The following is a 23,747-nucleotide window of genomic DNA, read 5'->3' as shown; positions in this document are numbered from 1 at the left end:
AACAACCATGAGTTCCCATAAGTTTCACATTTGACTATAAGCAGACCTCGTGACGCCAAATGGCTGATGCCAGTACAATTGTTCTGTATTGATACAGCAAACCTGAAAGTAATTTATGGGCTGTACTAGGGCAGCAAGGACCAGCCATGAACTTATGACCCCAACCGAATTGTTCTCATGGTGTGGGAAGTCACGTAGGCGAGCACACAACACATAGCACAGACCCTTTCTCAGTGCTACTCAACTTTTCCCGTCCTAAACCTTTTGTTAGGTTATTCGGACTTTAAAGGAGGCACAAGTCAGGGCCTGGTTTGGTCCTCGTCTCAAGCCTTATTGCAGCCTCCCACAGAAAGGCCGTAACCCTAAATCACAAACTTTAAAAGATGACTGTCAAGAGAATAACACAGGCAGGTGAGTGAGGGCTCCTCTTTTCACCCTCACCACCCACAAACGTTACTGTTGAGTCAGAAGAGTCCTGAGACTTCCCTCTATACCTTCTAACTATTGATAGAAGTAAAGAAATAGTTCCTCGTGATGGAAAAGGGTGGAGGGGGTGGGTAGTAGAAAAAGCTCCCAGGTGAAGTGAACACCTGCTGACTCTCTGCTGGACCACGAGCTCCGGGCCTCTATGAGCAGCCTGAGAAGGAACCTACGTCATGAAGATATTCTCCCATGGAGCAGAACCAGTTCTTTATGAAAAGGTAAATTCCATTAGTGAAGGCTGAACACAATCTCAGAGGAGATGGCTAAGCCCATTTTTCCAGTAAAGGCTGCAAACAGCTTCATCAAAGTTGTTCCCACATTTCTAGATACAGGAAAATGTTTAGAGCTTAATTCCCAGTCTTCAACTTCAATTCAGGGGCAAGATAGAGTCATGAACTAATTTAAGGTAAAATAGGAGATTTGTATTTGAATGTATAATACATATTACTAGAAATTATATCCCTTCAATCTCTATCAAGCTGAAAGAAAGCCTCTCTTAACCTGATCATGAGATGCAAAGAGTGAAAAGTGCCTGTTGGGGATGGTCATGGAAAATATGTGACTGCAGACTGGCCCATGGACCTGGGTATTCAGGGGCTCTTCACCCCCTCTGCTGTCCTTGAGGGGTTGGTTCCACTTGCCTTTCCCACTTCTAGAGGCTGCATAACCTTGAGGACACACCCTTGAGCTAATGATGTGTTGAGAACACCTGCATGGTATACATGACTGAAACTAGTTATGGTCTCTACGCAAACTTCTAAGGTTCAGTGGGTGAATTCAGTGGTCCATTCATCTCGCTGCCCCTGAAGACAAACTTCGTAAGTTCCCTTTGTTTATTCAAACTGTCACCAACCAAGCTGGAATGGCTCGCCTCTTTCTTTGGTCTCTCCCTGCCCTCGGAGTAGGGGGTGGCAGGTTTCTGATTATAACAGGAAAGCACCCTAGATGGTTACAAACCAATGGTGCCCTAAAAATCAAGAAGACAAGAACCAATTCCCTTGTAGATAGTGCCTTGTAAATAGTGCCCATGGGAGATCTAGATGCCACTAAGAGATTAGTGGAAAGTAAGAATAAGAAAAATGGATCAGGGAAAATGAGCATTAAGAAGTGGGCAGAGAAGGGATGAAGACAATGAAATTTCCAAGGTACGTTGCTGAAGGTGGAGGATAGTTTTGCCTGGACCACTATAGCACGGCCAACTTAAGAGAAAGCCACCTGGGGCAGTGTTTGAGTGCTAATCTATTAGGGAATATATCAAAATGAAGAAAACCACCCAGAACTCCTCTTCCAGACAAATGTGTGACTAGAAGGAATCTTTTAATAATTTACTTGGGGTGGAATCTGAGAGCTCCTAAGGAGATGGGATCAGGTTAAGAGAGTAACTGCAAATTTGGGGTCAGGCTAGGAGGGCTGAGGACAAGGACATGGGGCAGAGAACTTACAAGCAAAGTGGCTTTTCACTTTCTCAACTTGAAAGTGAAATTCAAAAGCTCCAGCTAAAACGTCAAACTGCCTGAACTGCATCAAGAACATGTAATTAAATTTTGCAGAAAATTAGTGGAAGAGGGAATCTACTACTTACAAACAAACAAAACAAAAAGATAGCAAGAGAGAGAGAGAGAGAACCTTCCCAGTCTGAAAACATCAACTGTGTAAACCAGAAGCACAACTCAGGGAGGGAGATGGCTAAAGACCCGGGGAAAGAAATGGAAAAAATGACTTCCTTCTATCAAGGGCAGATTATCTCTAGTGAGGAAAAAAACAAACAAAAAATAACTCTAGATGGTTTAGGCTTTAACCTGCAATCATGTCCCAATTCCTCTCTCCATATAGGGATGGAAGAGGGTAAGTCCAAATAACATAGTTCCACAGGGTCCTAGAGCTGGTGCAAGGGATGGCTTTCACCTAATGACTGGGAGCGGGGCCGCAGCCAGACAGCCCCCACCACCCCCCACCATGGCCAGTTGAAGCTGAGACAATATAGTTCAGAAGTAGACATTGAAAAATAGGAATCTGGTAGAGAAATGAGCGCAGGGAGCAGTGTGTCAAGAGAGCAAGAAGGTGAGAAAGGCAACCCTGGCATTTGTCTGTTGTCCGCAGCTAACTTTTTGATGTACCCTACACATCTCATTTTTACCTCATCTGCTCAAGACTTCCCTTGACCACCATATCTAAAGCAGTTCCCATGTACTTTTTAAGTCAGTATCCTGGATTTGTGTTTCTTTCTTTGCTCTTATTACAGTTTTTTATTGTTATTTTCTATTCTCTCAAAACTGTAAGCCCTCTGGGGTCAGGGACCATACTTGATTTGTTTATTCCTTTTCTCCCAGATGCCAGAACAGGTTTGGTCCCACAAATATTTCTTGACTAACTAGATGGATAAGTGCTCATGGTCTTAAGAAGGCTATCCTAAGAGCCCTAAAGTCCAAATTAGAGTATCTTACTTGTCTTTCTCTCCATAGTGCCTAAACCCTCCATAGCTGGTACCTAGCGAGTACTTAACAAATATTTTTGAATAAAGTAATAAAGCTGTTTGTAACAACAACAAAAGAAATCAATGTATCACTCATCTTAAGAACCTCATATAAATTAATAAGTAGCCTCAGGTTTTGTTTTATTTTGTTTTTGTTTTTGTTTTTTTTTACAATTGGGTAGGTTCATATGTTTATTTTCCAAATCGAGCCTTTTTTTTTTTTAAATGGATTCAAACATTGCTTTCTTTATACTCCCTTTGTTAGTATGGCACAATAATGTAATTTATTCCTCTTGGGTTTTCCAGTCAGTTTCTGAGCTAATACTCAAAGAATCCTTTCTGTTTCTCAGTTGGATGATACTTGATGAATAAAACTGTGAATACAACTGTAAAAGGCATTCCCTTTTTAAAAATGAAATCAGGGGAAGCTCATATGGTTTCTCATTGACAGACCTATTTTGGACTCACTAGACTGTAGGAAAAAGCTAGTATCTATAAACTAGAAGAGAAGCTTATGACTCATTTCAAACTAGAAAAATCAAGTTAAATTTTTCTGACTTCTAGTGTGTTCATTTCTACTTACTCTGACTATGCTAGACACTATGGAGAAATATATATACATATATATGTAAAATAAAGTTTCTTCCCCCAAGGAGCTGACCAAACAGCAGGAAAGATAGCAATTCAGACGATCCTAATAAAAGCCACAATAAGGCCAGCATGGTCCAAAGTGTAATAGGAACACAGAGCAAGGAAAGGTAGGTCACAGCTGCTATGATCAGTGAATGCCTTATGGAAAAGGTAGCATTTTAGATGGGCCTTAAAGTGGGCTTGTTTCAAAAAGCATTATGATATGGGTTACATGGATTATTCTATTATAGTCTACATGTATCTACTTGCCAAATTTTGGCTTTCATAGAAAATGAACTTAGTGAAAAATAGCTCTCATTTCCTACTCAAAAAAAAAAAAAAAAAAAAAGATAAGGGGGCACCTGGGTGGCCCAGTTGGTTAAGCATTTGCCTTCAGCTCAGGTCATGATCTCACAGTCCTGGGAAGGAGCCCCCACATTGGGCTCCCGGCTCAGTGGGGAGCCTGCTTTTCCCTCTGCCACTACCCCAGCCTGTGCTCACTCGCTCTCTGTCAGATAAATAAAATCTTAAAAAGGTGGGGGGAGGGGCAAAGTTGGCAGTGGATACCATTTCAAACTGCTTTTGACCAAAATTTTTAGATTGTACTAATTAATATTTTTGAATACTTTATGCCAAGAACTGCATTAAGCTCTTTTAAAATGCATCCTTTCCTTTAGTTGCTGCAACAGCCCATGAGGTAGGCATGATTATTTAATGTCTATTTTGCGGATTGGAGGCAGGTATACTTTAAAACTGGCCCAGGATCACCCGGCTGATAAACAAGACTTTGGGGCTGGTATCCACAGAGTCTATGCCCATAAACCATTAAGTTACCAAGATAAAGCTTTGCAGGTGGGAGAGCAGATCCATTAGCCAACCCTGGACCACATCTCCATCACCTAGCACAGCCTCTGGTACCTCCTAAGTCTATTTTGTAAGTTTTCTCGAATAAATATAGTTTATTATTTATTAATTCAACAGCGCTGACTCCCTGATCAACTTAAAGCCAATGTGATTTATTCTTTGATGGGGAAATAATTATGGATCTGGCAGCCACTGGGTGTCGAGTCCTGTCCTAGAAACTAGAGGAAACATCTTAGCAGCACGCACTAGATGCTTGAGGGGAGGAGGGCCGAGGAGGTGGAACTCGGTTGGAGGCGCAGGTGGGGCCGGGAGGAACGCGGGCCTGTTGAGGCGGGAACGGACTTCCGGGGAGGGGACAGCCGTGTGGGGCGGACCTGCACGCGGAGGAGGAGGAGGAGGCGTGGGAAACCGGGGGGAACCTGTGAGCCGAGGCAAGTACGCTCCAGGCTTTTTGTCGGTGGGTTCGAAATTCCCAAGTTGCCCTTGGAAATTCTTTTCTTCAACCCCCTCACAGTCTCCCAGCCCCTAGCAGGGTTTTGACCCAGCCACTCCCCGCGGCCCGGACGTGCACAGCCCGAAGTCGAGCTGGGCTCCTCTGGCCCCCGGGACGCGGGTGGAGGGAGCGGCGCCCCGGGCTTTGCGACTGAGCGAATTCGTGGAGGGCAGCAGGGCGGGGAGAAGAGGAGGTTCCAAGCCCGTGCTCTGGCAGGCAGAGCACAGGCCCCTCGGAGCCCCGTGGGGGAAGGGGGACGGGGAGGCCCCACGCTAGTCGGCAGGGAGGTGGGGTGGAGGACGGGGCAGAAAGTGGGGCTGTCACCCACCTGAGGGGATGTTTGACGCAAGGAGGCGGAGCCCGCAAGTCAGTCTCTGCTTCTCACCAAAGAATGTGACAGGCACGGAATCACCAGCTTGTCACCTAGTTTCAGGAGCAAGAAGGCCGCAACCACTGGAGACACCTTAGTCAGGAAATTGGAGGGGGAGGGAGGGAGGCTCTGAAAACATCTCGAAATGTACCTGAAATGCACCCAGTGGCTTTTCAGCCCGTGTGACAAACACCCACGAGGGAAAGCATGCAGTAACAGCCCACGGAATATGGGCGATGGTTTTATAAAGAAAAAACACTCCAAGAGTCGCATCAGAGCGAAGGAGTTGGGAGATAATCAAGCTGAAACTAAAATGAGTTTAATTCAAGAGCTGGGATCTGAGACGGAACCGAAGTAAAAACTTTTTTTATTTAAAAGGTTAGGAACCAAAAACAAAGTTGGGAGGGGAAATTTTGCGTTAATTACTTCAAATTATCCTGTAGTTCTGTTAAAGAATAACAGTTTATCAAATAGTGATTTTTAAATTTTACCCCAAAAGGAGTTTTGCTGGATTTATTATTGGATGCTATTACAATTATTCCTCTGCTTTAAAGACCAAGTTGTAGCTTCCGAAGGGATTTTGTAGTTTTACTTGAAAATGTGATGAAGGATAATAATTCAATAAACTGAAAATACATAGCTAAAATTCTCACTTAAAAACCACTAATAGCTGTTAATGACCTATAATATCAAAAAGAGAAAGGAAATGGGATTTCTTTGCGATGTAACAAATTTTAGAGCAACGCCTGTTCTGATGGACCTCATTTTAAAGAAGAATATGACCCCTAAAATTACTGTAGGTAATTACTTTAGGAATTTACTTACCTTTTACTTTGGACTAGCTGCCGCTGCCACTTTCACACACCAAGCACTGGCACATGCTCTTTCCTCCGTCTAGAACGACTACATTTCAGATTTGTAGTTTCTCCTTCCAGTTTGCTTGTGAAAAGCCTAAAGACAAGTGTCCCATACTTTTAGACTGTATTAATCCTAATTCTTCTAGACACTCTTCTCCCGCCAAATGTAAATGTTGGCAGTTTTGCAAAAGTCAGTTTCTTCATCCTGACTGGATGAGTTTACCTCTGGAATTCTGTCGAATTTCTTATGATTGGTTCCATAGGATTAAAACTCATTCTTCACTTCAACAGTTAGCTGGTTATACCCAGAGGAATTTCGGGGACAGGAGCATACATAATTTGGTGTTACCAGGAAATACAGCAAAAAATATTTGTGGCATGATAGTTAACAAATATTTTAAACGTCTTAAAATAAGAATACCTATAGGGGCGCCTGGGTGGCTCAGTGGGTTAAGCCACTGCCTTCGGCTCAGGTCATGGTCTGAGTCCTGGGATTGAGCCCCGCATCGGGCTCTCTGCTCAGCGGGGAGCCTGCTTCCCCCTCTCTCTCTGCCTGCCTCTCTGCCTGCTTGTGATCTCTCTGAAATAAAATCTTTTAAAAAAAACCTATATTTAAAAGTCGCACATCAGATTTAATAATACACCAGATTTTAAGTCCTGTCATACTGATGGCCAGATGAGTTGAACAGTGGCATAGTTTTTTGTGTAATAGGAACAAATAACTTCTACATATACACGTAACATTGCACTAGTTTTAGATTTGCTTAGAGAAAACTTGATTGGGAAAGTCAAGTGGAGAGGAGTGGGGAAGACTAAATGCATTTGACTGTTATTAATAATGAGTATAAGAAAAAATTTCTGAGTGCAATGGAACTCAAGTAGGTGTTCCATGAGAGAAATATAGAAACTTCAGTATTTGAGTTATTACCATTATTATAATGCTTTAGCTTTTGTTTATTTCATCTATTTTTCATCTTATTTACTCTTCACTAGTTTAAACATGAGTGAAAGCAGCGAAGAATGTGTGAAAAAGATTGGCAGTGTGAATCTTGACAAACTTATAGATGACTTCTCACAGATAGAAAAGGTATGTAAAGATATAAAACAGTTGTAGTATAAAAGGAAAAAGTGAAACAGATTTTGCCAGTGGAAGGAGTTGGGGAAAAAAGAAAAATGTACCAAAAAAGATAGTGGAAATATATTTTGCTAAGTCCTTTCTCTCTCATTTTTAAAATCCATATTTAAAATATAGTTGATCTTGAATCATTTATACTAATACATCAAAATGTTCCTGGGACAAGGAAGCAGTTGATATACTTTGGCTACAGTTAAAGGGGAAATATATACTTAAATGTTCAAAATGTCCATAAACCCAGGAATGTTTTAGTAAGAATTGAAATAGACTCACTCCTCAATGTATTACCATTATGACTAACTTTTTTTTTTTTTTTAACTTTTTCCTAATCTGGTCCTTTTTCCTTCTCTTTTGCCTAAAAATGGATCCATCTGAGGGACGCCTAGGGACTCAGTGGGTTCGGCCTCGGCCTTTGGCTCAGGTCATGATCTCAGGGTCCTGGGATGGAGCTTGCATGGGGCTCCCTGCTTATCGGGGAGCCTGCTTCCTCCTCTCTCTCTGTCTGCCTCTCTGCCTACTTGTGATCTCTCTGCCAAATAAATAAAATCTTAAAAAAAAAAAAATGTAGGTAGATAAGTGAAAGATTTGAGGAGTGAGTTTGTGAAGCAAAGGTGGGAAGAGGAATAATACCTACCTCTATTTTCTCTCCTATCATTCTTCTCTGTTCCTTCTATTCCTCTGCACAGTGTTGTATGACCATAATAAAATATATAATCATGATGATGGGTATTTTGAGGTAACATTAGGAACTTTTTTTAAAATGATAAACTTAAAAAAAAATAAAAATAAATGATAAACTTGAGTTTTCTTAACCAAGTGACTCTTATCAAAATAAGAGAGAATAGAGAAAGAAACAAGAGGCATTGTTGGTGGCAGAGGAATTGATGCAAAGTTTTTAGAGATTATTCAGAAATATCTATCCTATCCTTAAATATTTTAAATCAGAAATATCGATTTCTTCATGTGAATGGTATTGTGATTGTATTAAGAATTTTATCTCTTAGAGATACAGGTAGATGATGAGATTTAAGGATGAAATAATTTAATGTCAGGGAGTTGCTTTGAGATAAACTGAGAAGCAGAGAGAATAGGAAAGTGGGTAGAGATATAGATGATAAAATGAATTGATGATTTTTGAGGCTGTTCCAAGGGTACATGGCAGCTATTACACAATGCATAAAGATACCAAAAGGATGTTTATTCATTGTTTATAGTAGCAAAAAAAAGTGGAAATAACACAAATTACAGTATACTCATAAACGAAACTCAATGAAGCTCTTAGAAAGAATGAAGTAGACCTTTATGTGCTTATATGACATCCTCTTCAAGATAACCGTTCTAAGTGGAACACCCAGGTGCAGAATAGAGTATAATATGATTCTTTCCTAGAGTTGTATAGTCATAAAGTATTTTGGAAATATATGTAAGGAATTGTTAACCAGAGGACTGCGGATTAAATAATTGGAAATAAGGGGATTCAAGTCAAGTCCTATTGATTTTCATAACTCTTTATAACTGTTAGTCTGTTTTAATTTTTCCCATGTTACTTTTAAAATTAAAAATTAGGAAGTTGACTTGCAGAAAATATATGCCAGACTTAATTATTAGACTTTTAGGTATTAAATGGTTTGTATTTTCATTAGTCTTCATGTCATTAGGTTAAAAAAAAAATAGCAACATTGCTCTGGTAATAATGTTATTTCTTCTACAGAAAATGATAGAAACCAGTGGAAAGAATAATATACTGGATATACAATTGGAAAAAACTAACTATTTGTTAAAAGTAATGCAAACAAAAGAGGTCTCAATTAAAGAAGGTTAGTTCTTTGCTGCCTAAAGAAATGCTAATTCTAATGAGAGTATTTTTTGGATAACAGTGATTAATATTATACCATATATTTGTAAAATATTTTAAATTTACATAGTTTTCTGGGCTATCATTTCATTTTATCCTTACTGTAGCCCTGATGGATAGGATTTGTATTACCCAAGCCACCTCAGTAATGAAGAAACACCGAATGAAAGAAGTTAATCTATCTGAGGCCACAAAACTAAGAAATGGCAAATCCAAGGTTCAAAACCAAGGATAAAAATAACGGTTGAATTCCTGCCTCACAATTACACCAAAAGAAACTTCAGATGGGTCAAAAATTTTAGGGCCCAAAATGAGCTGTTCTAGTCCAAAGCTCTCCCTTTACTTCTGGGACAGCCAGGCCACGTGTACCTCCAAGCTTCCAGCAGCCAGCTACCCTCCCTGCCGTGGCCCTGCTCTTGATCTATCCTTCTTTGCCCACCTCCTGGCCTGCCAGGAGCCTGAGAGCCTGGGTTCTCTGCAGGACAAGTTGCTGCTCTTTGAGAATGTTGCCTTGCTTTGAGGCACGGTGGTCTGGGACTACACACAGATAAACGAGTTTTAGCTGCACCGGGAGCCTTAAGGCCTGGTAGTGCTTGGCTTCCCTGTGCAACCAGTTCAGGGCATCTGGAGAATTCAAAAGAGAGCCTGAATTCCCTCAATTTCATCTGGTTGCACAGTTCATACCTGCAAAGGTTATCAAAAACAAAACTCTGAGAAATTATCACACCCAAGAGGACCCAAACAGACATGATGAATTTATGTCCTGTGGCACTATGAATGGGATTCTGGAATAGAAAAAGAACATAAGGTAAAAACTGAGAAAGCCTGAATAAAACATAGATTGTACTTAATGTATCAACATTGGTTCATTGATTATTTAAAAACATGCCATACTAATGTCGGATGTTATAGGAGAAACTGGGCATAGGATATTTGGCAATTCTCTATAATACCTTCCTGGTTTTTCAGGATATATATTTAGTAGAAAACCATACTAAAAAAAGTGGGGGGGGGATGAAACCACAGAAAAAAAAATAGAAGAGAATATGGGTTTTTGTGGGGCTTTTGTGTTTGTTTTTTAGTGCAGAGAAGGCCTCTCCAAATGTGACAGTCATCTGATTAAATAAATTATAGCACATTTATTTGAAATACTAAGCAGCTGATAAGAATAAAGTAGCTCCATATGATACAGAATAATCTCTAAGATACAGTAAAACAACAGTGTTCACCACAGCATGCTATCATTTTTATGAAAATATCTTTGTACACACAAAACATCCTCTGCCTTACACATCTGTGTATCTCTAGAAAGGTAAGCAGCAGCACCCTGGTAACAGTACTTGCTTTGGGGGAAGGGAGACTGATTAGCCTGGGGCCAGAGATTGGAGAGAGAATCATTTTTCACTATATTCTGTGTTTCGTGTATATTTTATTATTTGAAAAAAATAATTAAATACCTTTTAAAAATCCAGTTCTACTTATTCTCAATCTGATGGCCTTTTCACTGGATAATACACAGAAGTAAAAGAACTAGTGGGAATAACAGCTTACAGAGCCAAGTGTGTACTAGTTCACTTAGAAAAAACTACATATATGATTAGATTTCAACAATAAAGAACGAGACCATCACATTGTATTTTCTGCATTTGATACCAGATAAAGAATTTCTGCCAGTTCAAGATGATAATTAGTATTGAGAGCCAAGTGCTAAAAAAAACCTTTTCATACATAATTGTATTCAACATTTCCAAGTGCTTTGTGAAATAGGTAATATTCAAATTGCTAGTTAATGGTTGAGCCTAAATTTGAGCTCAAAATAAACATGTATTTATTAAATTATACAATAGTATAATTAAGAACTAGCTTGATATTCTGAATGCTAATTTTTAAGAATAGGACAGTATTCATTATAAAATCCAACAGAAATGATGTGGGTAAATATTTGCAAAAAAAAAAAGTTTGTTAAAAATGTTAAATGTTTGTTAAAAGCCATTATTCTAAAATAACGAATGGTGGGGCGCCTGGGTGGCTCAATGGGTTAAAGTCTCTGCTTTCAGCTCAGGTCATGGTCGCGGGGTCCTGGGATGAGCCCCGCATCGGGCTCTCTGCTCAGCACGGAGCCTGCTTCTCCCTCTCTCTCTGCCTGCCTCTCTGCCTACTTGTGATCTGTCAAATAAATAAATAAAATCTTTAAAAAAATTAAAATAATGAATGGTATTCTACCTTATAAACAGTTTTTATTGAACCCATTTCCTTTGCAGGGGGGAAAAAGTGTCAAGAGAGCCACCTTGTGCTCATATTTTGAAATACACATTTAAAAAAATCAGTTTCAGTTCCAGGGTTCTGTTTCCAATTTACTGATTATAGTTGGTCTATAATCTATTAACACATATTTTGTGTTATCAGTAAGGATTTAGTCAATAGTTGGCTATTAGTAAAGATTCCAAACTTTATTTTTTTAAAGATTTTATGTATTTATTTACGAGAGACAGAGAAAGAGGCAGAGGGAGAAGCAGGCTCCATGCAGAGCGAGAAACCCTATGGGGGACTCGAGTCCCAGGACTGTGGGATCATTACCTGAAATGAAGGCATATATGCCCAACTGACTGAGCCACCCAGGTGCCCCAAACTTTTTTTTTTTTTTTAAGTAAACTCTACATCCAAAGTGGGGCTTGAACTCACAACCCTGAGATCAAGAGTCACATGCTCTAAAAACTGAGACAGCCAGGTGCCCCAGTAGTTAAGTTTTTGAAGAGTCAAAAGTTGCACTCAGATTTTCAACTGCACAAGAGTCTGCTTCTCTAAGCCCCATGTTACTCAAGGGTCAACTGTACTGAGATAGCTTCAGCCACCATATTTCATGAATTGCTGGATTATTTCCTCTAGAAGGCAAAAAGAGAAATGATGGCAGAATCTATGCCTCCTTAATTTTTTTTTAAGATACTAAGTAATCACTGCATTTATGGTGGGGCTCACAACTTAGAACCCTGAGACCAAGAGTCACATGCTTCACTGACTGAGCCAGCCAGGCACCCCCTTAATTTTCTAATCGTAGCAGCTAACATAGCAATATATGAAGTAGGCTATGTCAAATGTGAATTAACCATCATTCTGTTACTAGGGAATACCAAAAGAGGGGAAAAAAGCAGGGGGAATGGTGGGAACTTTGGGTGGTGGGGATGTAGAGGGGACGCATGGAGGAGTGAAAAACCACAATAGTAGAACCTTATATCTGCATAAAGATTTTAACTCTACAAAACACTTTCATTAGTTGAAAAAAGTACATAGAGACTCGGGGCAGACCTCTAACTGAAAGGCAAAGTTTTTCATTCTCCCCTCACGGTAGTGGTTCTTTCCTTCAGTCAATAAATAAAAATACCATTGAACACCTATGAAATAGTCACCATGTTAGATGACAGAAATATCAGTTAATAAGAAATGATCTTTACCTGAAAGAGTTCATCGTCTAGTGAGAGAAGCCACAAACAACTAAAATGAAATGAGCAAAGGAAAGGAGGTATATACAAATTCCTGAGAGAGGAGAGAAATAAAAATAACAGTGTTGAATGTTTGTGAATAAATTCAGAAAGTATTGTTTTCTCATTTGGTTGTCAGAACCATCATATCTATGAAACTAGTCTTATATGTGAGGGAGGAAGGGTATTATCCATAGTTTTATTTTACAGATAGAGAATGTAAAGATCAAACAGGTTAAGTAGATTGTCCAGGGTGTCATAGCTAGAGAGTGAAAAAGAGGAAACTCTATTCTTATCCCTCAGACTCCAAGTTTCATGGTTTCATCAGCATATCCTATAATTCCTAAGGAAGTAGTGAAAAGCAGATTAACAGCAGGATTTGAAATGGGAAAACCTATGTTCAAGTCCATCCCTTCCATTTACTAACTCTGGAATCCTGGGCAAGTAACTGAACTTCTATGGGTGACTGCCCCCCTCTTTATAAAATCAGGCTAATAATACCAACCTCTCAGAAGCATTTTGAAAACTAATTGGGGTAATGTTTATAATGTACTTAGTGTAATGCCTGGCGGAGTGAACGTTCAATAATTGGTATTATTTTTATACTAGATAACTTTTTGTTATTAGATACAAATACATTATTTAATATTTAACTATCAAAACAGATGCCCAGCTAGAACGTCAGTCAGCATGTCATATGGGTGCATACTGGCTGAATGTCCATCTTGGGCCTCTAAAACTGAGTGAAAGAGAATAAGATTCAATATTTATTAGCTGTTAAGCCAAGTACATTCAGTTGAAATTGTCCTACTTTAAAAAATTGTACTTCAACTTTACAAGTTAAGATTTTAAAGATATTAATTTACTTTTTTGTGAACTTTTCATCACTATGTATTTAGCTAGTGTAATTGTAAACTTAAACTAGTGCAACCTGCGCTCCCGAAGCTTCAGTAAAAATTCAGTAGGAATCACTATCAGAAAGAATCTTTCTCTGATTCTGTTCCTGCCCTCTTTCCAGGGCCTCCAACCAATTCATATTTTCAGCCCTCTTCTAGAGTGCTCCTGGGCTGGTCTTCTTTGTGATAGCAAAGTAGTTAAGTTCTAGTCTTTACTGCCTGACTGCTGGGGTTCAAGTTGTAGCTCTACCACTTACTAGTTATAAGTGTGACCTTGGGCAATTTACTAAACTTCTGCGTGTCCGTTTCCTCAGAGGTAAAATGAAACAAATATTAGGACCTACCGCTCAGGGTTAGGAGGGCTAATTTATTCAATATTTGCAAAGCACTTAGAATAGCAATATAATGTTATTTTCAGGCCAGAGCTTTACCACCCTTTTCTTGCTTCAGTTTAATATTGACTGTCTATCAATCAGTCACCCAGCAAATATTTATGGAGTGTCTGCTATGGACCACAGCTACTCTAAATACTAGGAAGAAATGTGAACAGAACAGAAAATAGTCCCTGATATCCTGGGGCTTACAGCCAAGTGGACTGCTTGACTTACAGAAGTTTCCATCTCTGTTGCTACCCACTAAAGTTTATCTATTGCTAGTTATAACCAAGAGTATATTGAAAACTTATATTCACATGACAGGGTGTAAAAGCTTTCAGTGAAGGCCCCAGACATGTCCAAGTATACCTTCCTTCTAGGGCAAATATTTCTAAAGCATATGGAGTGGGGGATCCCTCCTATGCTGAATTTATTGTAGGTAGAAAACTCATGACCAAATCCCAGGATGCACTTGACTTAAAGGGTGATTAAAAAGTACTTATTAAATTATCTTTAAATTATCGACTTTGAGATTGCTAGTTACCTTAAGATCTCATAATTGTCAATTAAGTATTTTAAGCCTTTCAACTTTGAGACAATAGTTCTAAAATAAAAACAATTTTCAAATATGTCTTTCATATTTTAGAATGTGCTACTCTTCATAATATGATAAAAGGGCTACAACAGACCATTAAATCTCAACATGATTTGAGAGGTAAGTTAGAAAAAATTCTCTAAAAATACGTTATTTTTGAGTAGCTTTAAAAATAGAGTTTTTACATCATTGACCGTAAGTTTCTTCTAATCTGGTCTTGTTAAATTCATCAGCTAATGACAAGACTCCTCACCAGCAAATCATACTTTCCTAAATTATTATGAAATAAATACTACCCTGAGCAGGACAATTCAGTCTGATTCTGACAGGGACATCAAGGGGGATGTTTTATAATTGGTCATAATAATTCTATTATTTTCAAAAGTTTAGGAATATATTCTTGGGGGTACTCTTGGTCTTTAAAGACCTTGTGTTCAGTTTTGAAGGGTAGTTACTTACTAGTAGTTACATGATGAATATACTACTCAAACTGCATGATAGTTTGCTACTTAATTTTCATCATAAATGAGGCTATGTTTGTGTAAATGAAGCCAACATCTCCGCTTACCTTATTTTTGCTAGTCATGCTAACCCAATGTGCTTGTTCATTGACAAAATGCGCAAAGCAAACAAGTGTTTTGTCCTGTTCTGATTTAACTACAGTGCATTGTTTGAGATTTTCTTCTACTGTGTTGATTAAATGAAACTGCCTTCAGAGTCCCTCCCAATAGAAAACTCACATCAAACAAGAATTTTTCATTTTAGTCCTCTTTTTTATCAGGAAGTACTTTACATATGGAGGTGAAACATAATAATCTTACACATCATTTATTTGCTTTGGCATGTTATTCCTTATTTTTTGAATGTTCTAATTGAGATTTATCTTTAAGAATTACTATTAGTTCTTACTCCCCCCCACCATTGTTTTACCTTAAAATATTTCCTCAAGGGTTGATGGAACAAATATAAAAAATTGCATTAAAAGACTTGACATTTACACTGTCAAAACAGCATCTGCAGTACAGAAAGGATTCATTTTCCTATCGATACACCACTAAAAGCTGTTGTGGAGATCAGGAAAGGTAATAGATGGGGAACAACACCATCTCCAATGCCTGTTCTTCTGGCTGAGTCCCGCAGACTTCTGATCCCCTGAGGTCTCACAGATTTTCACTTTTTGGCTCTAGCAATCTGCTCACTTTTTTCAGCATTTGAATCCCATCCCACACCTAGTTTGGGCTTTGATTTTCCCATCTCAATGCTGAGGTTCAAAACAACTTTTCCCTTCTCTGTGACTAAATACACCTAACTGCATTTTAGAAGTTGTGAATCTTCATAATCCTTACAGTCCTCTTATTCTAGGATTCAAATGGTATTTAACTTCTTCCAGGATTTTGTTCAAATAAAACATCTACCAGAAAGTAAAGTTACTTTGAAGCCCCAGAAAGTTAATGTTTTATATATTCATTACTGAATTACAATTATTTTTGTAAAAAATATATCAAATATTGATCGATGGTCAAGAATACAATCTTTTCACAGGTATAACATCCTCTCTTTGAAGTAATGTGTGTTTGGAGTTTAAAGCATGGACATGTGTCCTTAGAGTATGATTCATCACAATATATCAAATGATAGGGATTTTTCCTATATTATATTACTGTATATTATATTATATGCTAGTTTAGGAGAACCTCAGTAATTCATTGTATGAAAGATAGTGTCATTCTGCCATCTAGCTTATGGTTAGTTACTACCAGGGCAAAGAAAACAAGATTCAGAGATTTTTGTTCATTAGAAGAGAATTCAGAAATTTAAGAACTCAAACACATGGGGGTACCTGGGTGGCTCAGTTGTTTAAGTGTCTGCCCTTGGCTTAGGTCATGGTGCTAGGGTCCTGGAATGGAGCCTGGCATCAGGCTCCCTGCTCAGCAGGAAGCCTATTTCTCCCTCTCCCACTCGCCCTGCTTGTGTTCCTTCTCTCGCTGTGTCTTTCTCTGTCAAATAAATAAATAAAATTCTTAAAAAAAAAAAAATTCAAACACATGGGCAGGGTGTTGTGGAGAAAAGAAACACAAGAAATCAGCTGTAAATACAGAGCTTCACTAAAATCAGTGGAATTCAAGCTTACTTTTGCCAATTATCTCTAGATAATTTCTTGCAATTTAATATTGCTTTCTTTTTTCTTGTCTGAACTAAACCTGAATAACTTGGATGTATTAAGGCCCATACTCTATCAACGTAGGTTTCCAGAAAGACATTGATTTTGTATAGTAAAGTTGTATTATACATAACAATCATAGTAAGCAAAATGATCAAAATTGATCACTGATCAGAATGTTTTTAAAAGGACAATAGCACATGGTTGAGTGCTATTCTATGAAAGAATAATCTGAGAAAGTAAGCTAATCAATGATTAGTTTTCTCCTAAAGAAAAAAGTATTGCTCAAATTAAAAGTAGTTTGAAAAATATAGAAATACTTCTTTCAACACACAATTTAACACGTTAGCTTCTATTATATCCTTGGAAAAATGCTACATTTATATTAGTACATTCTATGTGGGGAAATGATCTGCTGTGAGTATATATTTCAGAACCTTCATTATTTAAAAATTGCCTCCTTCCAAAAGAGATTTGCTAAAGGCACATTAAAAGAAACCTAAGCACAAAACCCATAAACAAGACCAATTACATAATTTGCAGGGCCCCACGCAAAAGTGAAAATGTGAAGCCCAATGTGCAAAAGTTAGGGGAAAAGTAACATTACAGGTTCTAAAATATAAGCTCTCTGCTTGGCAGGGAGCCTGCTTCCTCCTCTCTCTCTCTGCCTGCCTCTCTGCCTGCCTCTCTGCCTACTTGTGATCGCTGTCTGTCAAATAAATAAAATCTTCAAAAATAAGGTTCTAAAATATAGAGCTTTTTTTCTTCTGTGGTCTCTCTCAACTTGCCAGGGTTTTGTACTTTCTGTTAATGTTGCTCTAGGCAAAAAATAAATAAATAAAAATTTTTAACTAGGAGCATTAATATTACCATTCATCTTTGTATTGTACATGCCGGTTTTAAATTTTAATTTTAATTTTTAATTTTAAAAAAAGATACATAATTCACAAAAGCACACAACTAATACTTCATAGCTTGTACATGCACATGCACATCTGTTTCATTCTTACCATAATAGTGAAAATGCTGCACAGAACTACCTAAACCATTTATTATTCATTTTACTTCTTGGTCCCTGCACATTGTACCAATACTCCCCACCTTCACTTCCCAATGAACAAAGAACTAAAAGGAAAAGGAACTATGAATTTTCCTATCCTTCTCTTTCCTTTCATGTCATCCTTTTAAGCATAATTAGATGGTTAATAGAGGGAAATAACAGAATTAACCAAGGATATGATAGAGCTGCTTGGTCATTCATGTTTCTTAGAATGCTATTGCTTTCTTTCTGCATTTGAAACAAGTTCTACGTCAAAAGAAAATAAGGGCCCTTGCTCACTCAGTTGTAGATGGAACATGTTTACCTTGTACTTTTGAGTTTTGCTGGGCTCCCAGGCATCCTAAGTCCACCAGAATTCTGTGCTCCTGGGGCATTGCAAATACAGTGTATGAATGTAGTGGCAAGGAGCAGTGGACCTGGACAATGTCCTTACCTTCTCTGCTTGCACACATGCTCCATTGTCCCACTGGAACTTACTTAAAAATGTAAGTTCAGAGACCAAATTATTAAGTTCAAAGACCCTATTGTTAAGAAAGTCTAGACATTGAAGGCAAGATGTTAAAGCTAGGATAGCCCCCTTCTGGAGGCAGGGTCCCATGCAGCTGCACAGATTGTACACGGATAACGCAAGCCCTGCTGATGATGAATAAGAAGAGCGTTAGGAAAATACTTTGATCAGAAGCCTAACCTAAGGGGTACTTGCTTCAATATAGCACAAAAGTTAACACTAAATCTTCTAGAAACCAAGGCGAAACAAAATAAGACAAAGAACAACTTGGGCAGTTATATAACTATTAATTTCCTATTTAAAAAATAATAAAATAAAAACACTCAGTTAATTAAAAGACAAAAACTTTTCCAGGAAATGAGTTAATGCTGCTGGAGGAGAGTTCCGGTTTAAATCAACACAGCCTTAATTCAGGCAACCATGTAAGGAACTTTAATGTACAACTATCTAGCTCATTATGGAATGAAATTATTACAAAGCTAAGCAATCCAATCATCAATGACATTTTAAAAAAAAAGCCAACTCACTGTAATCATATAATGAAAACAAAGACAATGTACACTTAAGGACCTCCCAGTTCAATACCGAGGGAGAATAACTAATTTTAGCAAAATTGTATCACGAAATTTAGAGTCCAAGAGAATAAAATGAATTTTGCCTAGGCCAGAGAATATCAGGACCAGGCGGACTCTACAATGATGCAAAATACTATTTGAATTTACAGATACTCCAGCCAGAGCAGCAAGAGCCTTACACCTCAGGGAGGTAGCCAGAGTGGGAATCCATGTTTAAAAATCTAATCTAGACTCTGGTAGGGTGATGAAAACACAAGAGTGCCAATGATAATCTGTGTTGTTTGTACTACAAATGAAAGGCAACATAGAGCCAACTGAAGTGTAATATAATATTAAGGAAGTTAGCTATTTCTTCAGTAGATGGCTTTAGTTCACAGATAAGTTCTGTGGTTCTACTTAGCATAATTATAAATGTGCCTAAGTCAGATAATATGCAAGTAGTTTAACATTTAGATGGGTTAATCAGTTTTTCTGGCAGAGGGAAGATTTCTTGTTAAAATGTCAGTTTTCCTCAAGTTAATATATACATTTAATTCCATTTTAATTAAAATTCTAAACTGGCGATGGGGGGAGATTGTATAAAATAATCCTCAAGCTCATTTGACAGAAGAAACAAATAAGAAAACTGAAAAATAAGAATGTGGAAGAGGGGGAGTTTTGTTACCAGGTAATGACATGCTTTGAAACTGCTGTAATGAAATCAATATGGTATTGGCATGGAAATTGAAAACTACATCCCCAGAAAGAATAGAGAACTAGATTCTAGAAACAGGCCCAAATATTTGTTAAAGTAATATATGACACAAGAAACAAAATTTCAATTTGTTGGAAAAAGAATGGCATTTTAACATATGGTGCTAGCACAACTAGCTTTCATCTGGAAGAAAAGTTGGACTCTTTCCCACCACATTAAAAATAAATTCCAGATGGATAAAGCTGCAGTGTAAAAAAGAACAATAAAAACGTAAAAGAAAATTCAGGATATAACTTTGCTGTATGCAGGATACAACCTAGAGCTGTGGGGTGTCTTCTTAATCAATCTGGAAACCTCAGATACTACGTGAAGAAGAAAAAAAGGACCTAACTGACTTTCCTAACAATAACACAACAAAAGTACAAACAACAGAGGCGCCTGGGTGGTACAGTCAGTAAAGCCTCCAATTCTTGGTTTTAGTTCAGGTCATGATCTCAGGATCTTGAGATCAAGCCCCCCATCAGGATCTGCACTCAGTGTGGAATCTGTTTGAGTTTCTCTTGACCTCTCCCTCTGCCCCTCCCCTCTACTCTTCTCTCTCTTTCTAAAATAAATAAATCTTTTATTGTTTTTGTTCTTACCTTTTTTTAAAAAAAAACAGCTTTACATGTTATTTTGTCACAGAAAAGTAAAAAGAAAGTAATTTATTTGAAAAACAATGTTTTCAAATAAAAATGTTTCCAAATATTAAAAACAATATATTTTCAAATAAAAATTTTAAAAACTGCATTGGTATTTGAAAACAGTTTTTGAAAATATTTGAAAATTATGAAAAATATTATGAAAATTATATAATACATAAAAATATTTTATATATAATATAAAAATATTATGAAAATTATTGAAAAATATCAAATTTTTCAAAATATTTGAAAATATTTGAAAAAAGTATGTTTTCAAATACCAATGCAGTTTTAAATTTTTTAATTTAAATTCAATTTAGATAACATAAACTGTATTATTAGTTCCAGGGGTAGAATTTAGTGATTCATTGGTTGCATATAACACCTAGTGCTCATCACATCCTGTACCCTCCTTAATGCCCATCACCCAGTTACCCCATCCCTCCAACCACCTCCCTTCCAGCAACCCTCAGTTTCCTTCAGTTGAGAGTCTCTTATGGTTTGCCTCCTTCTGTTTTCATCTTATTTTATTTTTCCTTTTGTTGCCCTATGTAATTTATATCTACAATATACAACGTGTTCTACAAATTGACCAGCAGGGATAAATAGAATTTTTAAATGGGTAAAATATATGAATAAAATTTTGGAAATTGGGATGTGTGGGTGGCTCAGTCATTAAGCATCTGCCTTCAGCTCTGGTAGTAATCCCAGAGTCCTGGGATCAAGCCCCCCATAAGGCTGCCTGCTTGGTGGGAAGCCTGCTTCTCCCTCTCCCACTCCACCTGCTTGTTTTCCCTCTCTCACTGCATCTCTGTCAAATAAAATCTTTAAAAATATATATGGAAATGTGTATATGTATGCATATATATGATCCAGAGGTTAAGTGCAAGGGGAAAAACTGATAAGGAAACACAATTACACCAGGGCTGTGGAAGTGGGAGAAAGGAGGAGGAAAAAGAGGGAGAAGAAGGCAGAAAGAAAATGAAAGAAAGAAAAGGGAAGAGTGTCCTAAAAGAAACACAGCATGTATGATAGATCCTATTTATATAAAATCATAAAAATGTATGTAGATATATGCATAGAAAAATTGCAGACTTGAAGGAATGTCCATTTTTGGGAAATATTTTTTTGCAAAGTAATATATATAATACAATTTTATATTGGTAAAAAACAAAACCAGTACAAATGTATGATATGTTTATAAATACATTAGCTGAGAGAAAAGTTTTGAAAAAATACAGATAAGGCTGCTAATATTGATAACTTCGGTGAAGTAAGTGGTCAGGGAAGGTGTGGAGAGATGATTAGCTTCCCTTTACAGATACTTCACTTACTAAGAGAAGCAAGTATACTTTTATAAATTAGAAAACATCAAATACATTTTCTTTCATCTTTCAGTAATGGATGATTCAACATTTCCAATAGATACATAGGTATCAGTTGCCTAGTTAGCACAATGATTTTTAGGCAGCATCCAGCCCTTAATTATTGTGACAAAACGAAACAAAACAAATTTTAAAAACCTTAAACTTGAAAATCATATAAAACTGAATAACAGAAAGTAAAACTCCTGTGTTATTATAGAGATCAAAATCCTCTAAAATCTCCAGTTTTCCTAATTCTAAAATACATATATTCTACTAACAAGACACATTTCACCACTATCAGGTTACAAGACTATTGTGTCCCCATGGTTTGACAATCCAACTGGAGTGGGAGTGGGTACATGTGGTGATGAGCACTGTGTGTTATATGCAACTAATGAATAGTTGAACACTACATCGAAAACTAATGATGTACTATATGCTGGCTAATTGAACATAATAAAGAATAAATAAATAAGAAATAAGTAATAAAGAAATGGGAATGGGGAGGGGGAAATATATCTGAAGTCATTTGTTCTAAAGGCAGTAGTGTAAGGTAAGTATTTTAGTTGAAAATATTTTCAGATTATTCGTGCTCTTCATTCAAGGAAACATCAGTTATCCAACAATTTTATAAAACTGAAGCTACCATCAAGATTAAGCTCTTCATTTTTAAATATGACACTTTATTACATAACTTTCCCATCTGTCTGATCACAGCCTTTAAAAGCAAATTGATTTTAGATTTTTATTGTAATTGTAATATTGTGATTTAATGGATATTCATGTTACTCATCATCTTCCCCTGTAAACATAGTTCTGGGGTTTCCCCTTCTGCCCCAAAATACTTCTATTCTCCCATTACCAGGATTCCAGACTTTGCAGTTACTGTTTATTCTCTCTCTCCGACAATATCAATTTTACCCACAAAACACATATTCATAACCTCTTACCCATGCTTACGCAATGGTTTCATATGTGGACTCCATTTCTAAGGTCTCCTCTCAACATTACTATACTGCAAGACAAAACTTTCTAAAGCATTATTCAGATAATGTAAAAAAATCTTTAATGATTTGTTACTGCTGTGACTAGTTTTTGACAATATTAAGACTGTAGGAAGAAAGTGTAATTGGATATTGAGTGAGACTTGTCCTGTTAACGTGAAATTGGTAACTAGGGCCCAAGATTTAAAAAAAAAAAAAAAAGCTAAATATTTCCACATTCTAAAGAGAGCTGCTAATATGTTATCAAAACTTAGGGTGATTAAGGAGGGCACATGATGTCATGAGACCATCAACAACTGATGAATTGTTGAACACTACATCTGAAAATAATGTGCTGTGTGTAGGCTAATTGAATTTAAATTAAAAAAAAAAAAGGGTGAATCCAGGCTCTCTATTATATTAGCCAAAATAAAGGGCAAAAAACCCCATACAATTTAACTCTTTAAATTTAACTCTTTAAATTAAGAGCAAGTGTCTGTCATGAAGTCACATGTCATGGAGACATGGCAGAGATGTTGGAATTACCGGACTAGAATTTTAAAACAACTATAATTAATATGCTAAGGATTGTAATGAATCAAGTAGCATGCAATAAAATACTGGCAATATAAGTAAGAGCGATGGAAATCCCAAGAAAGAAACAAAAAGGAATGCTAGAGACTAGAAACACTATAACAGAAATGAAGAATGATTCAGTAGGCTTATTACTACAACAAAGTGGAATGCATCTCAAGTATGCAAGACTGGCTTAACATCGAAAAATCCATTAATTTAATCCAGAACACCAACAGACTGTAAAGACTATCATATTAGTAGATGCAGAAAAACTATTTGACAAAATCCAACACCCATTCATGCTTAAAAATAAATAAACTCTGTAAACTAGGAATAGAGGGAATGTACTCAACTTGATTAAAAAATCTATAGAAGTCTATAGCTAACACCATACTTAGTGCTGAGGAATTTGAGGCTTCCTACTAAGATCAGGAATAAGGCAAAGAGCCTATCTCACCACTCCTTTTCAACATTGAACTAGAAATTCTAGTTAATGCAATAAGACAAGAAAAGGAAAAAAAAAAGAAAAGGAAATACAGATTGGGAAGGAAGAAATAAAACTGTCTTTGTTCAGAGATGACAATATCATCTATGTAGAAAATCCAAAAGATATGAAAAAAGGAAAGAAAAACCTGGAAC

At 37.2% G+C, this 23,747-nt stretch overlaps 1 protein-coding gene across 1 annotated transcript in view; it reads left to right on the top strand.

Moving 5' to 3' along the window:
- Nucleotides 1-4,699: 4,699 nt before the first annotated feature.
- The window catches only part of LOC111140774 (coiled-coil domain containing 152), a 29,977-nt gene continuing 10,929 nt past the window's right edge, over nucleotides 4,700-23,747 (top strand). The window contains 7 exon segments of the mRNA XM_022492962.1: nucleotides 4,700-4,867; nucleotides 4,869-4,955; nucleotides 4,957-5,088; nucleotides 5,090-5,136; nucleotides 7,164-7,257; nucleotides 9,017-9,122; nucleotides 14,553-14,621. Coding sequence (XP_022348670.1) covers nucleotides 4,700-4,867; nucleotides 4,869-4,955; nucleotides 4,957-5,088; nucleotides 5,090-5,136; nucleotides 7,164-7,257; nucleotides 9,017-9,122; nucleotides 14,553-14,621 — 703 coding nt within the window.

Source organism: Enhydra lutris, unplaced genomic scaffold (assembly GCF_002288905.1).
Source record: "Enhydra lutris kenyoni isolate GAN:26980312 unplaced genomic scaffold, ASM228890v2 scaffoldscaffold5, whole genome shotgun sequence".
NCBI lineage: Eukaryota > Metazoa > Chordata > Mammalia > Carnivora > Mustelidae > Enhydra > Enhydra lutris.
Note: the sequence above shows the minus strand (reverse complement) of the source record. Positions and strands in the feature narration are given on the sequence as shown.